The 21,047-nt window shown below is 47.6% G+C and overlaps 1 protein-coding gene across 1 annotated transcript in view; it reads right to left on the reverse strand.

The window, feature by feature from the left end:
• Window positions 1–18,941, reverse strand: part of LOC311155793 (TGF-beta receptor type-2-like) — a 30,238-nt gene extending 11,297 nt beyond the window's left edge. The window contains exons 1-2 of the mRNA XM_084209218.1: window positions 18,771–18,941; window positions 213–363 (exon numbers count right to left, since the gene is read on the reverse strand). Coding sequence (XP_084065344.1) covers window positions 213–363; window positions 18,771–18,822 — 203 coding nt within the window. The 5' untranslated portion in view covers window positions 18,823–18,941. The remainder of the gene's footprint in view (window positions 1–212; window positions 364–18,770) is intronic.
• Between the last annotated feature and the right edge of the window lie 2,106 nt (window positions 18,942–21,047).

Consider the following 21,047-nt stretch of genomic DNA (forward strand, 5'->3'; position numbering starts at 1 on the left):
CTTTGTGTCAGGCACTCAAAAGCTGAATTTATTTAGAAAATAAACTGGTACTAATTACAGGGCAGACCAAATGATTTTTTTACTGCGCATTGTAATTTAAATTATAATGGAGTCAAGGAAAGAGGGAGAGAAAGTCCTGAGTCACTGCAAGAAGCAATAACACAAGCACAGGGGTACACACACGAACCCCTTGGAGAGGGGATTTCCCTTACCATATCGCCACGCAGATCTCGTAGGGGTCCTCGCAGTAGGAGTTGAGGTTGCAGTTGCTGTAGCACACCTTCTCCTCGCAGGCTGGGGCTGTGGAGTCGCACCACTTGCACAGGTTGGTCTTGAGGCTGCGGCGGGCGCCGGCACCGCAGGCTGCGGGCAGAGGGGCTGCAGGTGAGCGCGGCCGGGCTCGCCCTCAGCGGGGACAAACAACCACCACGCCCGGCGATTCACACAGCCAGGGGAGAAGGAGCCTCCACTGACCCCTTTTCTCCATGCTTTTTTTAAAAAAGCCTTTGTCTGGCTCTCCATTGCCCGCTCAGTTGTGCTTTGCGTTATCCCAAAGCCCCGAGGAGGAGGGGGGATGCTGCGGGCCGGGACCGCCGGACAGAAGCCTGGGGAACCGCAGAGAATCACGTTTTCCCTCTGCTTTCCCCGTACCATTTATCACCGAGGGGAAATGTACTTCTTCCTCTACAACCCAGGCTCAAACTGGCCGTTCCCCTCACCCCGAGTACATTCGGAAAGGGACATCTCGGGTGACTGTATGCCTCGAGCCTTCATTTACTCCCCTGTCAGCAGGAGGAGAGGTGCAGGGGAGGGATGTACGGCCAGGCTGGGACAGCTCCCGCCTCTCCTGCTGCCTCCTCCTCCTCCCCCTTCCTATTCAATGAGGCCAAGCTGGGAAACCTGTTTGCTGCCCGCTCCCCGGGTGTCTGCTGAGACTTCTCGTGTGCTCCAGGGCTCCACTGCCCACTGTGCCTATCCCAGCACGAGATGTTCTCCGGTCCCTGGAGCCTCAGATCTGCCCCAGCAGCAGGAATAACTGCTGCCTGTGGGGAGCTGCTCTGCCTCTATCTCACAGGCATAACATTATCTCTATTTTTATAGAAAGGGTGCATGAACTATGCTTGGTTAAGGGATAAATCCCAGCTAAATTTAAACTTCCTGTCTTAAGGCTGCTAAATGTCTTTTAAAAAATGCCACTGAGTGGCTTGTATAGAAATATTTATTTATATATTTTTTTTAAACTTTAATATATGCACTCCAAAGTGTTCAGGTATGAACCTGAACTACAGCAGCTAATTTTTTGAAGCTTTGGGCCATCCATGATTCTCTAGCTGCCACGTCCCTGAACCACCCAGCAGTGCTGAGTACTCCCAGCCCCTTTGGAAAGGGCAGTCATAGCTCACTGTGCTGCCACAGCCCTCACAGAGTTTTCCATCACCAGCTGCAAGTCTGAAGAAAAGAAAAAAATTGCAAAGTTCCTGACTATGGCTTGGGGAGCCTCAGCCCCTGCAAGCAGGGCTCTGCTGGCCCAGCACAGCTGGGTGCCCCCAGGTCTGGCAGTGACCTGCAGGAACTCCTGCCTTCTTTGTGGTCCCCTCTGTGACCTGCCTGTGTGCACAGCTGAGCCCATGGACCCTTTTTAGTGCATGTGCTGTCCCAACAGCAAAAAGGGGTTTTAACTTCCCTGCTCCCCAAATCCAGGGCATGCAGCCTGCTCTGACAGCATCCCACGTGCCTGCTCTGCTTCCCTCACCAGCCCAGACCCCCCTCCCTGCAACAGCCATAAAGAACTGCTGGAAGGCTCCCACACAGAAATAAACCATTTACAAGCTCCCATGGCCTTGTATTTAGGGCCAAGGTTAATGGTGAGGGGAAAATCTGGGTGCAGAGGAAAAGACTGTTGGATCTGAAGGTTGGAAGGAGGAAATTTTGGCTTAAATAGCCCATGCCAGGCTTAAAATGCAGCTCAGCAGGGATTGTGCTGTGCCAGGTTTTGGGGGAGCAGGGAGCAGGGTAGGTGAAGATGTTGCCCACAATTTCTTGCTCAGCATCCTCCCCATCCATGAGGCCACTCTGGCCCTGCTGGGGCACCCTGGGATTTTGTGGGTGACCTCAAGAGATCCAGTTACCCACATCCATTCAAGAGGGAGCTGCAGAAACCATGGCTTCAGGTGGGATTTGAAGCACCTGCAGCCAGCATGAGCGACCCTCACCTCCCTGCCTTGCTCTGCCAGAGCAGGGCTTGTAGAATCTGAGGCCAAACTCCACTGTAGGATGAGAATTTTGGGCGTGGAACAGAAATCAAGCCCAGCATTTGTGTGCAGCCTTCAACCTACAGCCACAGCCGCTGCACCCTACAAACCCCATTCGGGTAATTTCATGGGAACAGAGAATTGAAGGCAAACTGGTTTCTCACCCCAAACCCAAGCCCTACCACACCCAGGCCTGTGCTCTGGTGGTGTCACTGCCACAGTTCCTCTTCCACCCTTCAGCTCAATCCATCCCCAGCACAGCTGGTGCTGTGCTGGCTGCAGGCTGCTGTGGGATCAGCTCAGCACCACCACCCCAGGGACACCTGCAGGCTCTGCACAGCAGTAGCAAAATGACAAATCCAGGTCGTGGATGTTGCTGGCGCAGGCTGAGGTTGGCTATTTATATATTTATACCCACCAGGTATGTTATTTACTTATTTATATCTAGGGTTTGCTTGAGATCTCAGGGCAGAGTGTCAGACTCGTCTGTAGTGCCCTGGTGTGTGTGCTGGGGATCTTGGCTTGGCTGTGCTGTGCTGTGCAGAGGGGAAGCCAGGACAGATGAAGGAGTTAAATATGGAAACAAGAGCCAGAAATACAGCCGTAACTGGACAAAATTCTTTGGAGACAAATTGTTCTAAACTAACTCAGGCTGTGATTCTGTTATCTGCTCTGCAAGAAAGAGCAGGGATATCTCTTTTTTCCCCCCCTGACTCCCCTCTTGTCCTAGGAAGCTAAAAAGAGCCCAAAGCCCACTGCAAGGTTCTTCAGGACTGTGTGTCCTTGAACCATTAGCTCGTAGGTACAATTTAACTGCCACATCACTCATCTTGGCCCTGATTAGACCCAGATGAACACTTTCAATATTAATAGTCAGATGATTTAATAAAGCTGCACAAGCAGTAGAAGTAACAATACACTTCCATAAACGGGTTCCAGATGTTGCCAAGGCAAATGCTAAACATCAAAATACAAACTTCAAAAAAAAAAAAAAAAGGGGGGAAAAAAAAAAGCTGGATAAGCAAAACTTGGAACAAACTATAAACTAATTAAATGTGGGTTGAGTTTTCCAAAAATAAATTGAAGCCATAAGGATGTGATGTGAGCCAATAAATAGTACAGTTAGTCAAAGTTATTGTGGAACGACAGCTGCAGAGATGGTTTGAAGTCACCGATAGGTGGGCTCACAGCAAGCTTGGCTTCCCATCAATAGGAAGGCTTGTTCTCCTGTGCACGAGAGCAGGATCAAATCTTCTGGTATCTATAACTGGGACCCCAGAGAGGTTACTGAGAGAATATGAGATGATTTGCTAGTCAGGGAATAATAGAAAAACGATGCCAGAAGTGCCTGTGTCTCTCCTGCAATAGCAGCAGGGGTGATACCACCACCCAAAGACACTGGGATATTTTTCCTGCATTTCGGGGCAGCCTTCCAGGCTCCCAGTGCCCACAGGGCATCCACAAGCTCTGCTTGACCACCTGCAAAGCCCATGGAAACACCACTGCTGTAGTCACAAACCCACCCTCTTCCCCCTCCAGGACTCATTGAAAACAGCTCTCCAAGAGAATTCCACCCCAGTCCCACCGCTGCAGTCACAGAAGCAGCCACCCACAGCAGATGAGCTTTCTGCCAGCAGGGACTGCCCCTGTGAGAACATGGAGGGGGATTTTGTGAGCCACTGTCCACCACTGCAGCCCCAGAGAGCAGGTGGGTCACCCAGCACCTCACTCTGGCTCCAGTTTTCTCCACACTGTGGTCCCCAAGGAGGAGGAACCACCAAGGAGCAAGCTGGGGGTGCTTGGGGCTGCAGGCACAGCACATTTGTTACAGGCAAGGAGAAAGTTCCTCGTAGCCCAAGCAATGGCAGGAAATGCATTTTCACTGAGGGGCAGAATGAACACTTTCAGTTCCCAAGTATTCTCCCTGACATGGTGCTTTGGGACAGCTAAACACCAAGATGGGGTTAAGGGAATGTGTTTGGAGTGAGATGCTAGGGCACTTATCCCTGTTCCCAGCTCTTCCCTTCCCAAGGTGGAAGGAGACCAAGGCTTTTGTTACACAGGGCCTCCACTATAGGACCTTCAGATCATGCTCGGTCCTGCAGTGATAACTGTCCTTATATTGCTTGTATTTCTCAAGGACAAAGAATTTTTTTTAATTTTTAGGTTGTAAATGTTCTACAGTGAGGTCTATTCCCTCTTATCTGCATATCTCCAAGAATCCCAGGATGGGGCTGACACTATTTCAGAGTCACAGAGGGCTGCCCAGCTTGCTGCTTGCTGTAGGGGCTCTGGGGGCCCCTGAATCATCTTTTCCATGCAAGTCAGTCAACCTGTAATCCCAGAGACCAAGGCTAGGGAGATTAGCTGAGATGCTCTTTGCTTTCTCTAATGAGCAGTGCACTCAAACACAGGACTGGGGAGCAGCTCCAACTCAGCCCTGCAGCCCTGCTCTTCCTGGAAGCCCCAGAGAGGTGCCCTGATGGAAACACAACCTGCACTGGGACCTGCTTTGCCACCTGGGTGAGCCCAGGCTCCACGCTGAGTCCTGCGTCTGCTGCCAAGTTTAGGATTAGGTTTTGCTTTGGGCTTTTATCCATGGTTAATGACACAAGTATGCAATAACAGAGCCTCATAAAATTATTATGAGAACAAACAAATTCCTTCCCTTTTATATGCAATACTTTGTTTTTAAGATTAATCCAACAGCAGAGCTGATGGGCTCTGCTCTCTCACTGACCCATGAGAGAGCACCAGGTGTTCCCCATCACCAGGTTACTCCTGAGCTGCCTTCTCCATCATGCAACAACCAGTGCCTCAGGTGGGCACAAGGGTAATTCCTGTGCCCTGATTTCCAGGAGATTCTGTGCAGGGTCAGAAGTTCCCATGGAAGTTGTTCAGCATGGCCTGTGTAACAGTGATCCCAGATTTCTTGCAGATTTCTTGCAGTCTTGCCTGATCTTGTTGCAGCATCCTGCTGTGCTGCAGGATCTCCCCAGAACCAGACCTCAAAGTCTTGTACTTCTGTTTTGGATGCAGCTCGGTTTCCTCTTGCTCTCCAGTGGTGGGGGTCTGGTGCTGCTCTCAGCTGCTGAACCAAAGAGGTTTTTAGTGTTAGGCTGCTTTTCTCCATCCACGTGTTTTACACTGTATCTTTATTTTTGTAGGAGAGGTAGAGCAGACCAAATGGAGCAGGAAAATCCTAATATCCCAGTTTTTGCCTCTGCAAGGCACAAGCCAGTGGCTCTCCCAGGAAATCCATCAGTGCTGTATTTGGATCAGGGGACCAACCCAGGCTCCACCCTCAGGTATGTGGTCCCACATGGTCCTGTGTAATAAATACTGCATTTGGCAGAGTACAGTATGGAGCAAGGAATGAGCCAGAAATCTTTCCTGGTGCATAAAAAAGGATTGCTTTTGATTGTGTTAGACACCAGTTCTTCAGTGCCAGGAGGACATGCACTAGGCATTTCTGGTTTGCTTGGACCTTCTTCAAACAGGCTGGTAACTCACTTATTCTATCACTTATTTTTCCTTTGTGAAAATATCCCTTTAAATTCAGTGTTTAGCAAATACTGCTGAGTCCCATCACAAAGTAAATTGGGTATGGATCATAACAGCAGGCTCCTCCAATCTCTTTCAGATGCTTAAATTACATCGTGATCTGACTTCACCCAGGGGAGGGACAGGCTCTGCAGATTGCCGTCTGTCCTGCTTTGGTAATCTCCGGTATTTCTCGGGTGCCTTTCACAAGTTTTCTGTGTATCAGCACAATGACTCTGCCTTCGGGGTGGGGGATGTTTTGTACTGAGGTACCCCAGCATCCAGCAGCATCCAGGCAGGCTGGAGTGCCAGGGGCCGGTGAGAAGGTGCCTGGCACTGGGCAGGGAGAATTTGGCCAGAGCAGTTTCTCTTGGATTTTGGTCAGTTGATGTCCGGGTGAGGACAGGGGAGTGCAGCTGGCCCTGCGCTCCCCCACCTGCCCCCGGAGCCATCCTTGTCTCCTCCATCCACTCTGCCCGCATCTCGAGTTCCTTTCGCAGATTTCACTTTCTGTCGCCCAAAGCCGCTCCCGCTGGGACGAGCCTTGCTCCAGCCCTTTGTGTCCCTGGGGTCGGTGTGAGCGCTGGGGGCTGGCGGGGGCAGCCGGGGACGGCTGGGCCAGCGGGGATGCCGGTGGCGGGGGGGCTGCAGGGGCAATTATTTGCCATATTGTGCTCTCGCTTGTGTTTAAAAACAACAACAGCTCAACTGACTCATAGGTCCTACGGCCTCTGAGTCATTTTTTATTTCTGGATTTCACTGCTCTGCCCTTTGCAATGAAGGGAGTTGCATGCTGACACACACACACACACACACACACACACACACACATCAAGTTCACATTTGTTTTTCCCCTATAAAAACAAAACGATTTCCATACCATTAATGAAACAGAAATGATTTGACTTCGCGTACCCTGGCTTTTATTTTCCATTGTATAAACTCTGCAGATGAAATAATGATGGTTGTAAAGCAAACCTCTCTTTTTTTTTTTCCCTTTCCCTTTCCAGGCAGCCTCTTTTCGAAATAGCAATAGGGAGTCACTTACAGACTTGGCTTGTGCTGCGCCTGTAGTAATTAACCCCTTCATCCCAAGCTTTTCCTCTGTTGGAAGCTAGCCACGGCGTGGGAGAAGGCATCAGCAGGTCTCCTCCGGGACTAGAAGCAAAGCAGGGGAGCAGAGCAGGCAGGGAAATGTGGGAAAGGAGGCCAAGAGCTGCTCCAGGCAGAGCAGTGGTGTGTGCCTGGAGCAATACACTCGTGGGCTGGACAGCTTTGCTGGAAGAGCCAGAGAGCTGGCACTGCAGGGCCAGAGGTACCTTCATTCTTCCTACACTCCCCAGTTTTTGGGTTTGAGTCAGCACCACCGTTCTGTGTTCAGCCTGGCAGCCCCGTCCCGGGTCACCTCCCTTCCTCCCCGCTCCCCAGGGACCCCCAGTGAAGCATTCTCTCTCCTCCACACACCACTGCAGAAACAATCTGTGGTGAATAATTAATCACCTAATCTTGCTCTTTTTGTTCACAGGGCCCTTGTGATTTTAGGAAGCACTCAGGGGAGCGTTCCTGGGGTGAGGTAACACCTTACACAGCAGCAGGTCCAGCTGGAGCTGGGTGTGCCAGCACCGCCTGCCTTGCCCCCCAGGACGGGCTGAGCTGCCCTCCCCACGAGGCTGGGGGCTCTCCTGATAGACCCTCGCCATCACACACAATCTGTCTGTCCTCAAGGCCTCCACATGTGCCACAAGCATTTTTCCTAATCACATTTATCATGCAACAGCACAACCCGGCATCCCCCCAGCACTGGGTCAGATGCTTCACTGATGCCTGGCCCGGGTGGGTTGGTGACACTGACTGAGTTACTGCTCCTCTTCCCAGACTGGGTGATGTGTTTTATATTATTTCTCTTGGATTTATTAAGCATTATGTAACTGGCTAACCAATCCCTCATGCGATGCAACCGTGGCTGATTTCATGTCAGTGGAAAGTAAACAAAAAAATTGCTCTGAAGTGGCTAAACTGAAATTCATTTCCACATGCAGAGCAATTCCTGGAGGATCTTTCCCATCTCCTCAGGGTCAATTTGCATCCAAGCTCTCATGCAACCCATTAGAAGAGAGTTATGGAAAAATTGCACATAGAACATGACAGTGTGTTACGAGGAAAAGTTATTAAGATGAAGTTTATTTTACTTAAATATTTTAAAGTAAGTTTGTTGATTTCTCCTGTGCCTTGAAATGTGTGACACTTGCCTATTTTTTGTCTTTCAGCTGAGGAACTCAAAATGTGAAAGTTACTCCCCAAATAAAGTTTGGCATTAAAGTTTGAAGAACCAGGCAAGCCAACTCTGCAGTCCTGAGCTCCTGAAGCCCAGCAGGACCCAGCCCAACATGACAAGGAAGATGTTCTGCCCTTGCTGAGCTTTGGAAGGACTGTAAATATCAGGTGAGGCAAAAACTATACCCCCATTACACTCTGAACTCAGGCTCTTTCAGGAGCACTAGCTTTCTGGTGTCATGGACATCTTTCCCATTAATGCCAGTTTATATCAGAGATGTTGAGCTGAGGATGGGGGAACGTGGAATGGATAAAACAGTAGTGGCTTTGCACTATTTCATTTGTTTTTCTCGGTGTCTTTGAAACTTTCAGCAATGTCTGAAAATGATGTGTGTATTTCTGGATCCACTTTGCTGACACACTTCACTGAAATATCAGTAAAGTTGGTGGCTGGGCTTACCTGGTTGCATATTATTTGCATTATTTTTCAGTCAGTCCCTGGGGCAGCCAAGCACCTGCTTCACCTGGGCAAGAAGCTAAGTCCAATTAGGCTGAAATGCTGTATTAGACCTGGCTGGGCCCATGGACTGTGTAACATCATTGGCCAATTGCTGGGCTGGAATTTGAACATCAAGGTGACTCCAGCTGTGATGCAGGGACAGATGAGGGTGGTGAAGGGGCAGGGTGGGACAGCCCTGAGGGCAATGCTGGTGGACAAGCTCACAGCTCCATGTGGGTGTCACCACTGCACCTATCCTTGTGCTGACTTGCTGGATGAGGAAAGCTGTCCTAAAACAAGGAGAAAACTCAAAAGTTAGGGGTTGTCCCCTCTGCTGGAGGCACTGCAGGGGTTTATTCCTTTGTGAGATGAGCAGGGATGCTCTGCATCCTTCCTTGAAAAGACAGCTCAAAGGAGGGTTGAGGATTAGAACAGAGGGTTAGCACAGGAATCCCTCACATTGCCCAGGACAGCAGGTTGAGAGTGGGGCTTTTTTACTCCCTACCTGCTGGATATTGTGGGGCATTGTGTAATTATGGTCAGTACCTCCAGAGCCATGACCAGGCCAGGCAAAACTTCCCTGGCAGACAAAAGCAGGTGTGAGTTTGCCTGGTAATACCTGTACTCATCCCTTTAGGCATTTTTCAGCCACTGAGCCATGACTGTCAGATGAGGGGAGCTATGACACAAACCAAGTTTTGCAGCCATCCTTGCCTGAAGGTGCAGCCTTGTTTGACAGCAAGTCCCTTTCATTGCACCCATGACCCCATTTCTTTCTTGCTCCTATATTCTGCTGTCCTTTCCACCCTGTTGTATTGGAAAACCCCAGAGAGAGCAAGCCAAGCCAGCAGCACAGCCTGGAGTGCCTGGAAGGGGAAAAAAACCCCACAGCCAGGGGTCAGCTCAAGAGAAAACCATGGATAGAGTGTGGAGACCTTCACCAGCATCACAGCATGGCCCCACTGCCACAGCAACTCCCACCAGCCCTGACAGCACTCGAGGGAAACGTGCCATTCCTCCTTGTCAGATGGAAAGCAAAGCAACTTATTCAGGGTCTGAGGAGGTGGGGAAATGCTGAGTTTCAGCAGTTCATAAGTAATTTTAGCACCTCTGCTTATCTGGGGCCTTGCAGGCTGAGGCAGTGCATTATCAGCACATCACAGCCTGGGGCTTGTGGGCTGCCAGTGGGGTTTGCAGAGGGCTGAGCCGGCACATCCCCAGTGGAAGTTGCCTTGTAATGATTGGGGATTTGCCTGCCATGTTTCCAGAAGGCTCTGAGATTTCAGCCCTTTGAAGAGCACTTTGCAGTGATTTGGTTCTAAATTCTTGTCATAAAAATAAGTCCATTCTCCCACCTCCCACACTGCTGGGAGCAGGAGTCACTACCTGGCCACCACAGGTGGTTTGAGCTCATCCTGTTGCAAGTTGCTGAAGAAATTGCTGAGGATTTTTAGAGCACTTTTAGGACTGAGAGCTGCATGGCAGAATGCAACAGTCAACCAAACCCACTTTGCTGTTGCCATCATTTTTATTGCTCTTGTTTCTGCAGAGAGATCAACAGTCTGTCCTATATCCCGATTAACTGCACCTTCTGCAGCTCATTCTCAGAAGCAGCAGTCATGAGTTCCCCCTTTTACACAGAAAAAGCAGCAGCAATCAACCAAGCAGCAAAAACATGTGAGCTGCAAGCCAGTAGCAGACATTGCTCTGCCTAAACGAATGCCATTCAAGTAAAACTACTGTGCAGCAGTCAGTGTTTTTTAATAATTATCATCATATTATGCTCTGGAATTCAATTTTCTGTGTGTTTTTCAGGCTCTGCATGAATCCTGGATTTCCGTGAATAGATGGAATTGAAATTGAAGGATACCATCCCAGTAGGTAAACACGTCAGAAACATTATCTGGGTCACATTTGGGCACCAGGGTTTGCTCTGGTTTAAGCGCAAATGGGTTACTGATGATTCAGATGAACTTCCTGAGGAGTGTTTGAAATTCCTGGCACACGTTTGGTATCCCATTTGCTAGAAGGTCTTTGATGAGCCCACAAAGAGACATTGGACTGGAGCTGCTGCTCTTCATCTCTGGTTGGACTTCTTATGATTGACCAGTTTGCATTTTTTGCATTTGCATGACTTTGATTCCCAAGGAGAAAAAGGGCTTGCAAGGGACTGTGTCACAAGCTGCTGGGGCAGAGGTGTTCTGTGAACCCTCCATCCATGTGCTGTCATCAGCTTGTTCCAACACTGCCAGCTCTTTATGTCTGCTGAAATCATTATGTAGAGTAGAATTTTGCCCTCTTTTAGGCCAGCTCTAGCAGTAATTAAGTAATTTGTTCTGTCAGAGGGAACTTGAGGCTAGCTTGGGTTACAGATGCTAAAAACTTTCCACCCTCTCCTGAAGTGTCCCATGTTTAGCATAAATAGATGGTGTGTTCTTCTCTTTCATGCCCTTCTTTCACCTGTTAAAAAATCTTTTAAGGAGCTTGTGTTGTAACTTACCAAAACGCACTGCCCAGTAGGGTTGAATTGAAATTGAGTATTTTCCATTTTTTAAAGCAGAAGAGAGCTATGGCAGGAGGGCAGGGGGACAAGGATTGGAAAGGAATTTTTTTCAGGAATGGAACCAAGTCCTGTTGACAGGGCTTGAAGCCCTTTTTCTTCACACATAGAAGTAACAGGAGCTTGTGTGTCTTTGCAAGGCCTCTCAAGAGATCCCCCTTGCAGGAGAAGGAGAAGGTTCCCACAAGACCCAGCCCCTGGGCAGAGCTGCATCACAGCTCCAGGGAGACTCAGTAGGTGGGGGAGAGGAGGTTTAGGGGGCAAAGCTGCTCTTCCAGCATGGAAGGAATGACAAGGCAGGGAATATTCTCCATTCCCCATCTCCTGCACCACATTCTCATCACTTTGCAGTAGTGCCTTGTCTTTTCAACTCAGTGGCCTACCTCTGGACACCTCCTGAGACACGCCACAATCTGAATATGCTGAAGAGCACTTCTGCCCAGGAGCTGCATCCCAAGCCACAGCCCGGTGCAGAGCTGATAGCCCTGGCAAGGGTGAAAGGAAGGCTCAGATGTGATGATGTTGTTCTACAAACAGGTGAGCACAGGGCACATATACAAAACCACAGTAAATGTTTGCTGAGACCTCTCCCTCAAGCTAATAGCTTCTGCCTCTGGTGGGAATGTCTGCCTTTTCTTCCACTGAGTGCCTTTTGGCATATTAAAGGCATGGCAGGAACTGAGATCCCAGGGGATCCACTGGTCTTATTTCTGTGGAGGCTTGTACCCTGGGTCTATTTGAAGAAGGATGATTCATTCAACTGCTTGGGCTTATGGGTCTGTGTGTCACTTCCCACTGTTAGAAGGGTCTTCTTCGCTATCATGGACTGGTGGGGGCTAATTTTGGGCTAGATCTAGCATGGAAAAAATGCTTTACGCAGCAAGACAGCAGCTGATTCAGTTTCTTCCATGCTGGATGCTGGTGTTTAGAGTCTCCAAGGCAGGAAGTTTTATCAAACAGATGTTCCTCATCGTGTTCCAGCTGCATTGACTGGCAACCTGCTCAGTCAAACACTCGAGGGGGACACAGGCGTTCATTCTGCACGGCCAGCAGTTTATTTAACAATCCACCTGGAAGCAGCAAAGGATCCTTTAAAAGAAATATCTGTACCAGTGTTCATTGTAAATGCACCAGAAGCTTTTGTAGTCACAGCAGTCACAAGAACCGTTTGCAGGAAGGGGCCTGAGTTGTCCTCCTGATTTTGCAGGAAAAGTGAAGAAATTTTTCTCTGAATTTTCACAGATGCTGGTCACGGTATGAATCCTCCTTGGCAACAACCTCTTTGATGGGGTGCACAGTGAACTATGGCAATGCAGGATACAGCTAAGCATTCTGGTTTGGGATGGCTGAAGGGAGAATGGATCAGTATCAAAATCCCAGGGTTTCCCATTGCTGATCTAAAGAAAAGGCCCCTCTTAGTGGCCAGGAACTCCAGCAGATGTCTCTGAACCTTCCAGATGCAAAGATGTAAGTGTATTGTTCCCAGAGGGAACATCTTCACAGGGATGTTGCAGGAACTGAAGAGATTAGGAGAGATTTGGAAGTGGGGCAATATCAGACATCAGTGGGTGTCAGCTGAGGTGATTGCTTCAGGGCTCTGCCCTGCCTGGATCCCAAGGCAGGGCAATAAACCAGCCCTGTTTGCTGGCTGCCATGGCTGTGCTGGTTCCCATGCTGGCACAGGCACATCTGTGCTGCTTTGCATGCAGGGTGTGCATTAGGGGGTGTGTGATGGTCCTGGAGGTTTGGACTCTCCAGCTCCAAGGCATGGCTAGAGGATTTGCCATCAAGAGCTGCATGGGCATGACAACAGCTCTTTGCAGGCTGAGTGAAGGCAGTCTGGAATTTTCCTCCAGAAACCTTCACACCTCACCAGCACCAAGTCTGGAGCCAAGGTGGAAGCTGCTATGGACAGCTTTCTTTGGACATCTATTTATCCAGAAAGACTGGAGTTTTGGGTCCAGTGGAGAGTAACTGACATAGAGCTAAAGGGAGCATCTCCATCCACAGTGTGGGAAGGTGACAGGTCTTCCTGCCACCAAAATGTGTCCAATGTGATGCTGCTTCAACTACTTTGAGAGTTGTGGCCTCTTTGAGAGAGGCACAGGTGGAACTGGAGCACAGCACCCTGCAAAGTGACACTCTGCAGCTGCCACTGCTGGAACCCCACCTCAGCTGGAACTGCACACCAGCATGCCCAGGCTGATTGCTTCAAATCACTCAGCTCAAATAGTGATAAGGTCCTTAAAAAAAAAAAAAATCTTGAATCCAGATAACCCTGTGCAGTCCAGGGCAGCACTTGGGTTTAGGCATGTCCTTGGGCTGCTGGAGAGCACACAGGCCATAGCTCTGTGTCCAGCACAGCCTGGCAGGCTGTGGTCACAGCTGGACACATTAATGACCCTACAACATGCCCTGATGAATTTGCTGTGGTATAAATCAGCTGCCATTTGTTCCTGGCTTATCAATGGGAAGGAAAACACTGCAGTGCAACAGCTCCATGAAAGTTTAAGTCTTGGAGGCTCATAATTGGTAGGAGCATGGGCTGCAGAGGGGATTGCATGATAAGCAGGCTCTCCCACTTCTCCTAAAATTTTGACAGTTACCAGAAGCTGGCAGCAGAGTTTCAACCCTAATGGGATGTAACAAAAAGATGAACCAACTGAAGAAGAAGATATATGATTTTGATGGACAAGAGAGATCCTTTCCAGAGGCAGGATCACAAGAGTTGACTCTGATGTGCATGCAAGCAGGGCCAAGACAGCTTTCAGCCACTCCTTCACTTCCCCCTGAAGATCCCTAAGGAAATGTTATCCCACAGTTGGGGTCCAGCACGGACATAATGTAGGTTTGATAGGGCAGGCAGCCATCAGTGGTGTTATCTCCCTTCTGCATGGAGGCCCCTTCCAGCGTGAGGCTTTCACTTGGCACACAGCACTGAACTCGGGATGTGAAAAGAGCAGAGTGTGTGGGAGCTGCTGATTTTGTCTCCTTGGTGGGACTGTTTTTTTTAATAAAAGTATCAGATGTTGGGCTTCCTTGAAAACATGACAGTCTATGGGAGAGTTCATTAGTTTATGGCAAGTTGCAACACTGTGGAGCCTGGCTGAAAGCAAATGTTATTGCAAAGAGTTATCACTAAGGGGAGAGGAAAACAATGTCCTGAGGAAATAAACTCGACAGAGCAAATCACAGAGCAATATAAAGCTGTGGAGTACAGGCAGTAGAGCGGAATTCTTTCTCAGAATAAAAGGCCCCAGTCACCTGTTTTTAATGCTGGTGTTTACTTTCTGCATATTCAGTGAATACGTGGGATACATCTGTGCAGAACTCTGTCTCTAATGGGAGTAACAAGTATCATGATTGCAGCTGGCTGAACTTATTTACTACTAGTACACAAAAATGTCTTTGGGGCCATCATTAAACAGTGATAACACCAGCAAAATACCAGGAAACAACAGTTTTGTGTTGGTTGTTGGGATTTTTTGGTTAGAAAATTGTGTGTTTTAATTTCAAGTTGTACTGAATATTTCAGAAAGTATTTCTTTCCTCAAAGCCCCCTATTAAAATGCAGAGTGAAGCTTTACTGATGGTCAGCTATACCAGTGACTAGCCTCTCTCAAGTCTGAGCAAATCTGAGGTGCAAGGGAAGAGGAAATACCAGTTTTCATTCATCTCACATAGCTGTACACTGCCACTCCTCTTGACCTTCAGTTAATCTGATTCACACCAAGGACTGAAACTGTAGCATCAGATTTGGAGGTGGGTAAAGGTGAATTGAAAATAAGCCATCACCTTCCTTGCTGAGCCTCATGGCACTTGCAACATTGCAGAGCACTCCAGTTCTGCATTGTCAGGGTTTTTCTTGTGTCTTCCATTTTTATTTCCTAACTGGAGAATTTGCAGCAGCTTTGCTCTTATTTAACCTCATGGTAGGATGCACAAGTTTCTCCTTCAGGCAGTGGGATCCTGTGCCTGCTCCCAGTCCAGCTACCTACACTGAGCCAGTGTGGGGTCCTGGTAGCCCTCAGAGTTTTCTGAGGGTGGTAATTTCTTCCTTTATTTCGGCTGTATTAAATCAATATGACACGGATTGTCATAACCAGCCCCGCAGCCCTGTGTGCTGGGGTGGGCAGTGCCCAGCTCCACAGCTGCTTGGCTTGGGAGGAGAGGTTTGCTCTGCTGCTCTGCCTGGTCCTTGGACCTGCACAGCTCCTTTCTGCAAATGCCTGTGAAATGGAGGGTGACTCCTCCTTTGTCTTTTTCCTTCCCTTTCCTCTCACTGTTTGACCCAGTGTTCCTAAATTTTGCATGCAGTGGTGTTGGGCTCCAATCCCAGTAGAGCCCCTGCCTGAGGAGAGGGCTGGCATTTTGGTGGCACTACAACCACTGGTTTTAGCTCTGGTGACCTCAGAAATAAGAGGCCAACTTCCTGAACAAGCTGCCTGAGGAGCCTGGGATAGGTCAGAGATTTCTTGGGCAGATCAAAAGCCAGAGATGCTTTTCTGACAGCCCTGGAGCTCCCTGTCCTGATTTATGAATTCTATACGCTCTATATATTTAGCTGAAGAGGCTCACTGGGGGAACAGTTTTTGCAAGCAGGAAAGAGAATGTGACTTCAGAAAGCCACCAACTATCAGGAGATAACCCCTCAAATGCACTCTCTGTAGAGCCATCAACCATGGCAAAGGGAGCCCAGGAGACCTGACAAAAAATATCAGGATATTCCAGCAGACCAGCATTTTTAACGGGAGACCTAGTTATGGGGAAGATAACTAGATTCAAACCCCAGGAACTGGGAGCTCTGGACTTGGAGTAGCAGACCTGCAACCTCACCTCATTTCAAAAATCTTCTTTTCCTTTCTTTGGAGCCTCACCAGAGCCCAAGAGCTTGCTCTCCCTCGGCAGGTTTGGAGTTTCATATCCTCTTTTGGAGGCTGGATGCACAAAGGCTCTGCCAGGCTCCTGGGGCTGTTCACAGCCCTGAGAGCTGCTGTCACACCAGTGACACTTCACTCATGTTTTTGAGGCAATCTCCACAGGTTAAAGGGCTGTGATGCTTTGCTGCCCCCTCTGTGAGATGAGACTGAGCTCAGCCCCATGCCTGTTTGGATGTGAGCCCTGTTCCTGACAGATGGAGCACAAGGGATAATTTCCCAACATTCATAGAAAACAGGGCAGGAAAACTCTCAGTAATCCTGTTATCAAATCTGTAGTTTCTGTATAGCTTATACACTTCCAAGCTGGTAGTCTTGCAATCTTGGAGGCTTTGAGCAATACATATCCACTGCTATAACTACCTGCTGGAACAACTTCGCCATGTCGTGCCCCATTTAACTTCCAGTGGGGACATCTTGTTTTGTCTCTGTTCCATAGAAGAGGAAGCCCTCTCCCAGAAAAGGTTTTCCCAGGACCTGGCTGTAGAAGGCCAGCTCACCTCCCAGCTCTCTCCTGGCCAACCTAAAGGCACTGAAAACCTCCAGTTCCACCCCCCTGTATGACAGTTTTCCAATTCTGGATGATCCTAGTATTTTTTTGTCCTGGTCCAGGTAAGTCCAAGACTGCACCAGCTCTCTGTCCTGGGAGGGTTTTCTGCTCACCTGTGTGAGGGTTTGTGTTAGCAGGGGTGAAACTACAGCTGCTGTCTTCACCTTCTGCTGAGAAATCCATGTAAAAATGCTGCCCTCCAGCAGGCACTGCCATTGAGGAGAAGTTTGAGGGTGGATATTTTGAAACCTTGGTAGGGCTGGCTATGGAGAATTAGAGAAATCCAGTAGCTGAATTTCAGTGTTCTTGGCCATGTTCTCTATGGCAAGTCTTAAATCTGTGCTAAGAGGAGCAACTTTGCTGCTGCCACCAAACCAGAGCTGTCACTCTTTAAAAAGAGGCTTGATAAGTGGTATGATTTGTTGTTTGATGAACAGTTGAATGTGCATATTCTGTCAATTTTGGGAATTTGGGGAACTAGCTCTTCCCTTCTCTTTTAATGTCAATGTGAAGTGGCCTCCTTGGGTACTTCTACTTTCTCAGAATGACTGTAGGGTCAATCTTAACACTAAATGCAAAGGAAGTGGATGTAGTCCCAGAAAACATCTATCACTGGTGAGCTGAATCACAGAGAGCAAGCCCTGGCTTATTTTTTTTACCCTGTGCAGAGGCAAATTTTGTCATAATATCACTCACATAACCTTTCAGATGAACTTAGTAATGGTGATATGTTTTGGTTTGGCTTCTTTCAGATGATAACCTTGCCTTTCAGAAAAAGGAAACTAAAAGTTAAATAACTCCAAAACTAGGTATTTCTGAAGGATAGTTAGTGGTCTTCTTTCTTACCAAAAACAACCCAAGACTGTGTTTTAAAAAATAACTTGTAGTAATTCCTACTCCAAATGTGATTAAGTTAGCAGGATGTTATCAGTATAGCATCCTACATTTCAAACCACATTTTAGGGTATTATCTACAAAAATGAATACTATAGATCTCCATAACTTTGAAAAATCCACCAGATACTATGTCCTAAATCTCCCCATCTGGGGAGATTTGCAACAGTTGCACCCATGGTTTTGTTTTCCTACACACAAATTACTGACCAATCATTCTTTTATTCCCTGGTCTTGTAGATAGGGGGACCCATGTAAAGTGAATGCAGATACAGATCCCTGCCCCCAGGGATTTCATTTGGATGCAAAAATGCTGGAATTATAATCCTCCTCCTTCATCACTTTGATCAAAAAGTGATTTTGGTTGCATTGAAGTTTCTATAGCAAGGGCAACAGGTCTGTGTTTGTAAGAGTTCACTTTTAAAAGTAGCGTCCATGCAAATATATAAATATATGCTTTGTAGGGATAGATGCCTGTGTACACATACACAGACTCTGTATATACAGAAAGACACACACACACATACTTAGGAGATGTGTATATAACACTCACTTATATACAAATCCATTCCCTGTTATGAAACAATCATCAAGATATAAACAAGAAAAAGTTAAACCACGGATGGGCACATTTTCAAGTGCTGCTGGAGGGTTTTATCTACAGTACTGAAGAAGTGCTATCAAAACTGAAACAGGGCACTTATTACAAAGAGATCTTTACGTAAGTGCTGGAAAGGTTTGCCGAGTAACCAGATGTTGTTGCAAAGACACTTCTCCTCCCCCTCTCCCCAGTTCTTTCCTTCTTTAATAGTTCGATTAATTCTGCGCATAAACCAGGGCTGATAAAAGTTCTAAGCTGCAAACTTCACCACATCTGGACACTGTCGAAGCCAGATCGTTCAGCGGTGCACTTCAGTTGCTTTTAATCTCCCTCAATAAAATAAAAACTTCCAACAAGTAATGCTGACCTATATATATTTTTGCACTGTAAACACTGACATCTGCGAGCTGCTCCAAGCGAGCACACAGCGCTTTCCACCAAGCAATCGCTTGCCCCTCGCCATAGGAGAAATATACAGCTCATGCAGTCGTAGCAGAGTATTCAGCTAAACTCCCTGCTATTTCCAATCCAATCCTCTGGCTAATTGCTGTCAGGGGAGAAATCAAAGATTAGCTGTTTTGCTGGAGAAAGGAAAAATAAACGACCTCTCTGAGTATGTTGCTTAAAACATTGCCTGACCAGAAACATTTTTCTACTCACACAAGGAGAGCAGCAGTAAGGAAAGCAGACCCGGTCTCCTCCAGTGCCCCATTTCTGGATCCCACTGGCAAGCAGAAGCCCAGCTTCACGGCGTTGACCAGCTCATCCTCCCTCGGTGGAGCCAGTCTCCTGCGTTCCCGCTGTCAAGCCCGGAGCCCCTCTTTGCGAGGCTCCCGGCTCAGGCTGGCCGGGAAGGCGGATCCAGCCGCTGAAGCCCAGCTGTGCGTGGGGTCCGCCCAGGAACTGCAGTTTATGAACAAGCTGAGCCTGACTCTCCTCTCGAAATATATACAAATATGGGCGGGGGGGCTGGGGGAAGAAGTCAGGCTCTGAGAAAAATAGTTTGATTTTTTTTTCCCCCGATATCAATGCAGAGCTGCTCCTGGCTCCATGCTGCCCAAGGATCTTTGGAGGGGACCTAAAGCCTGCTGCATGCACCTAATCAAAAAGGCATGGGTACTCCTGCATGAGCCTTTCATCTGAGTAAAGCACGAAAGGTAATGCCTCGATATGCTGAGCTGCCATTAATTCTCTGCTTTCCCCCTGTATTTTAGAAATTATCTTTTAAATAAGCTTCAACGGGCTATATTTATAATAGGGATAATTAAAAGTTTTAGGGCAGCTTTTTTAGAAAGACCACATCAATGTGAGCTCAGCCTAAAATAGGTGCTCGCAACCCATTAAAGCAGCACGATTTAAACGTATATGTTTTCCTGAATCAGGGCCTAAAATAATAACATAGGGCATTTAAATATCTGCTTTCTCCCCAAGATCTCCAACTGCTCTGCAAAAACCAGTAAAAAATATTATCCCACTTACAAAAGGGAAACTGTGAAATGTAGCAGAATTCTGGCTTGCCTTAGTTGTAAAGGCAATCGATCAGTGGCAAAAGGAGGAGTAAAATCCTCAAACTCTTGCCCTGTGATCTACCCCAATCCTTCAGATAATGTACTTGAGTGTGGCAGAGAAAGAGATGTTGTTATTAAGGCTTTTTGCAGCCAAAAAAAAAAAAAAAAAAAAAAGATAATATTTTATAGTTACTGAAAAGCTTTTTATTTATCCTTTTACAAGGGGTAAATTTTTTGGTTCATTAATCAGTTTAAGATGCATATGTTGTGTACCTATTGTGTGTGTATTCATTATGATGTATATTTTACTCCATTGGACTTGAAGGCCCTTTCTTTGTATCCATCTTGCTGATTATTTGCACCCACTTGTTTTGTAAACTATTTATATAAATGATTCTGTTAGGGTGTTAAATAATGATATCTCTTTTCCCGTCTTCGGGGTTTAAAAAGGAAAAAGAGGAGATGTTAGATGTGGTACAGGCACAGCTGATAAATATAAAATGTGTCTCCTGTGCCATGGTGACACACACATGCCTCTGCAGAGGGTTGCTTGGTCTGCTCTGACTTGCTCCAGGGTGCCCAGATGCAAGTCCCCTCAGCCTGACCATGGGGAAAAGCCTGCATGTGCCTGGCCCAAGCTCCAACAGATCAACTACAGTCTCTGAGGACCTACTTAGAATGAGCAAACATTCAGCAAACTTTCAGAAAGATGTTATTTTCCAACAGACATATTGGAACTGCTCGTACTGGAGCTGCTTTGTGCACGGTGGTTTCTTGGGGTGACCTGCCAAGTCTCCTCTCTCTGATTCAGAGCATTTCAAAATGCCCATGGATTTCTGGGACTGCCAGTTGGATTTTCAGATGTGAACTCCTGTGTGTGTTACAGGACACCTGGGTAAGGCTTGTGTTAGCAACATCACAGGTTATTCATGATCCATGGGAGCCCCCTTTAAAACCAGGAAGAAACCCCTGCTGCCTATGAAACTTGGAGAGAAATAATGTCCCCAGCAGGAGTCCAGGGGTCTTTAAACAATGGTGGACATTGACAAAACATGCTGTAGGATTTGGAAGTGCAGGAGAAGCATGGGGTATTATTTTTTCTAGCAGCAGAACCTGGGAAGGCAGCAGGATGCCTGCACAATATCACTGCAGCCAGAGACCCTGAGCTGCAGGATCTGCATTTTCCAAAATTCCAGGCAATCCCAAACAACTTCTGAGCCAAACTGAGCCCTATAAAATGCTTTGTCCTGTCTGTAGAATAATCTTAGGGAGGGACTTGGGGCCAGATCTCACTGAAATGAGAGCAAAGGCAGTAGCTGTCCCATGCAATGGCATCTTTGCAAGGCAGTTGGATATCTACAGGAAGCTCTGCAAGAGAAAAATTTTGGGGAGCAATGAATGTCCTGCTCTTCCTAAACAGTTATACATA

This window comes from Fringilla coelebs, assembly GCF_963513975.1.
Source record: "Fringilla coelebs genome assembly, chromosome: 7".
NCBI lineage: Eukaryota > Metazoa > Chordata > Aves > Passeriformes > Fringillidae > Fringilla > Fringilla coelebs.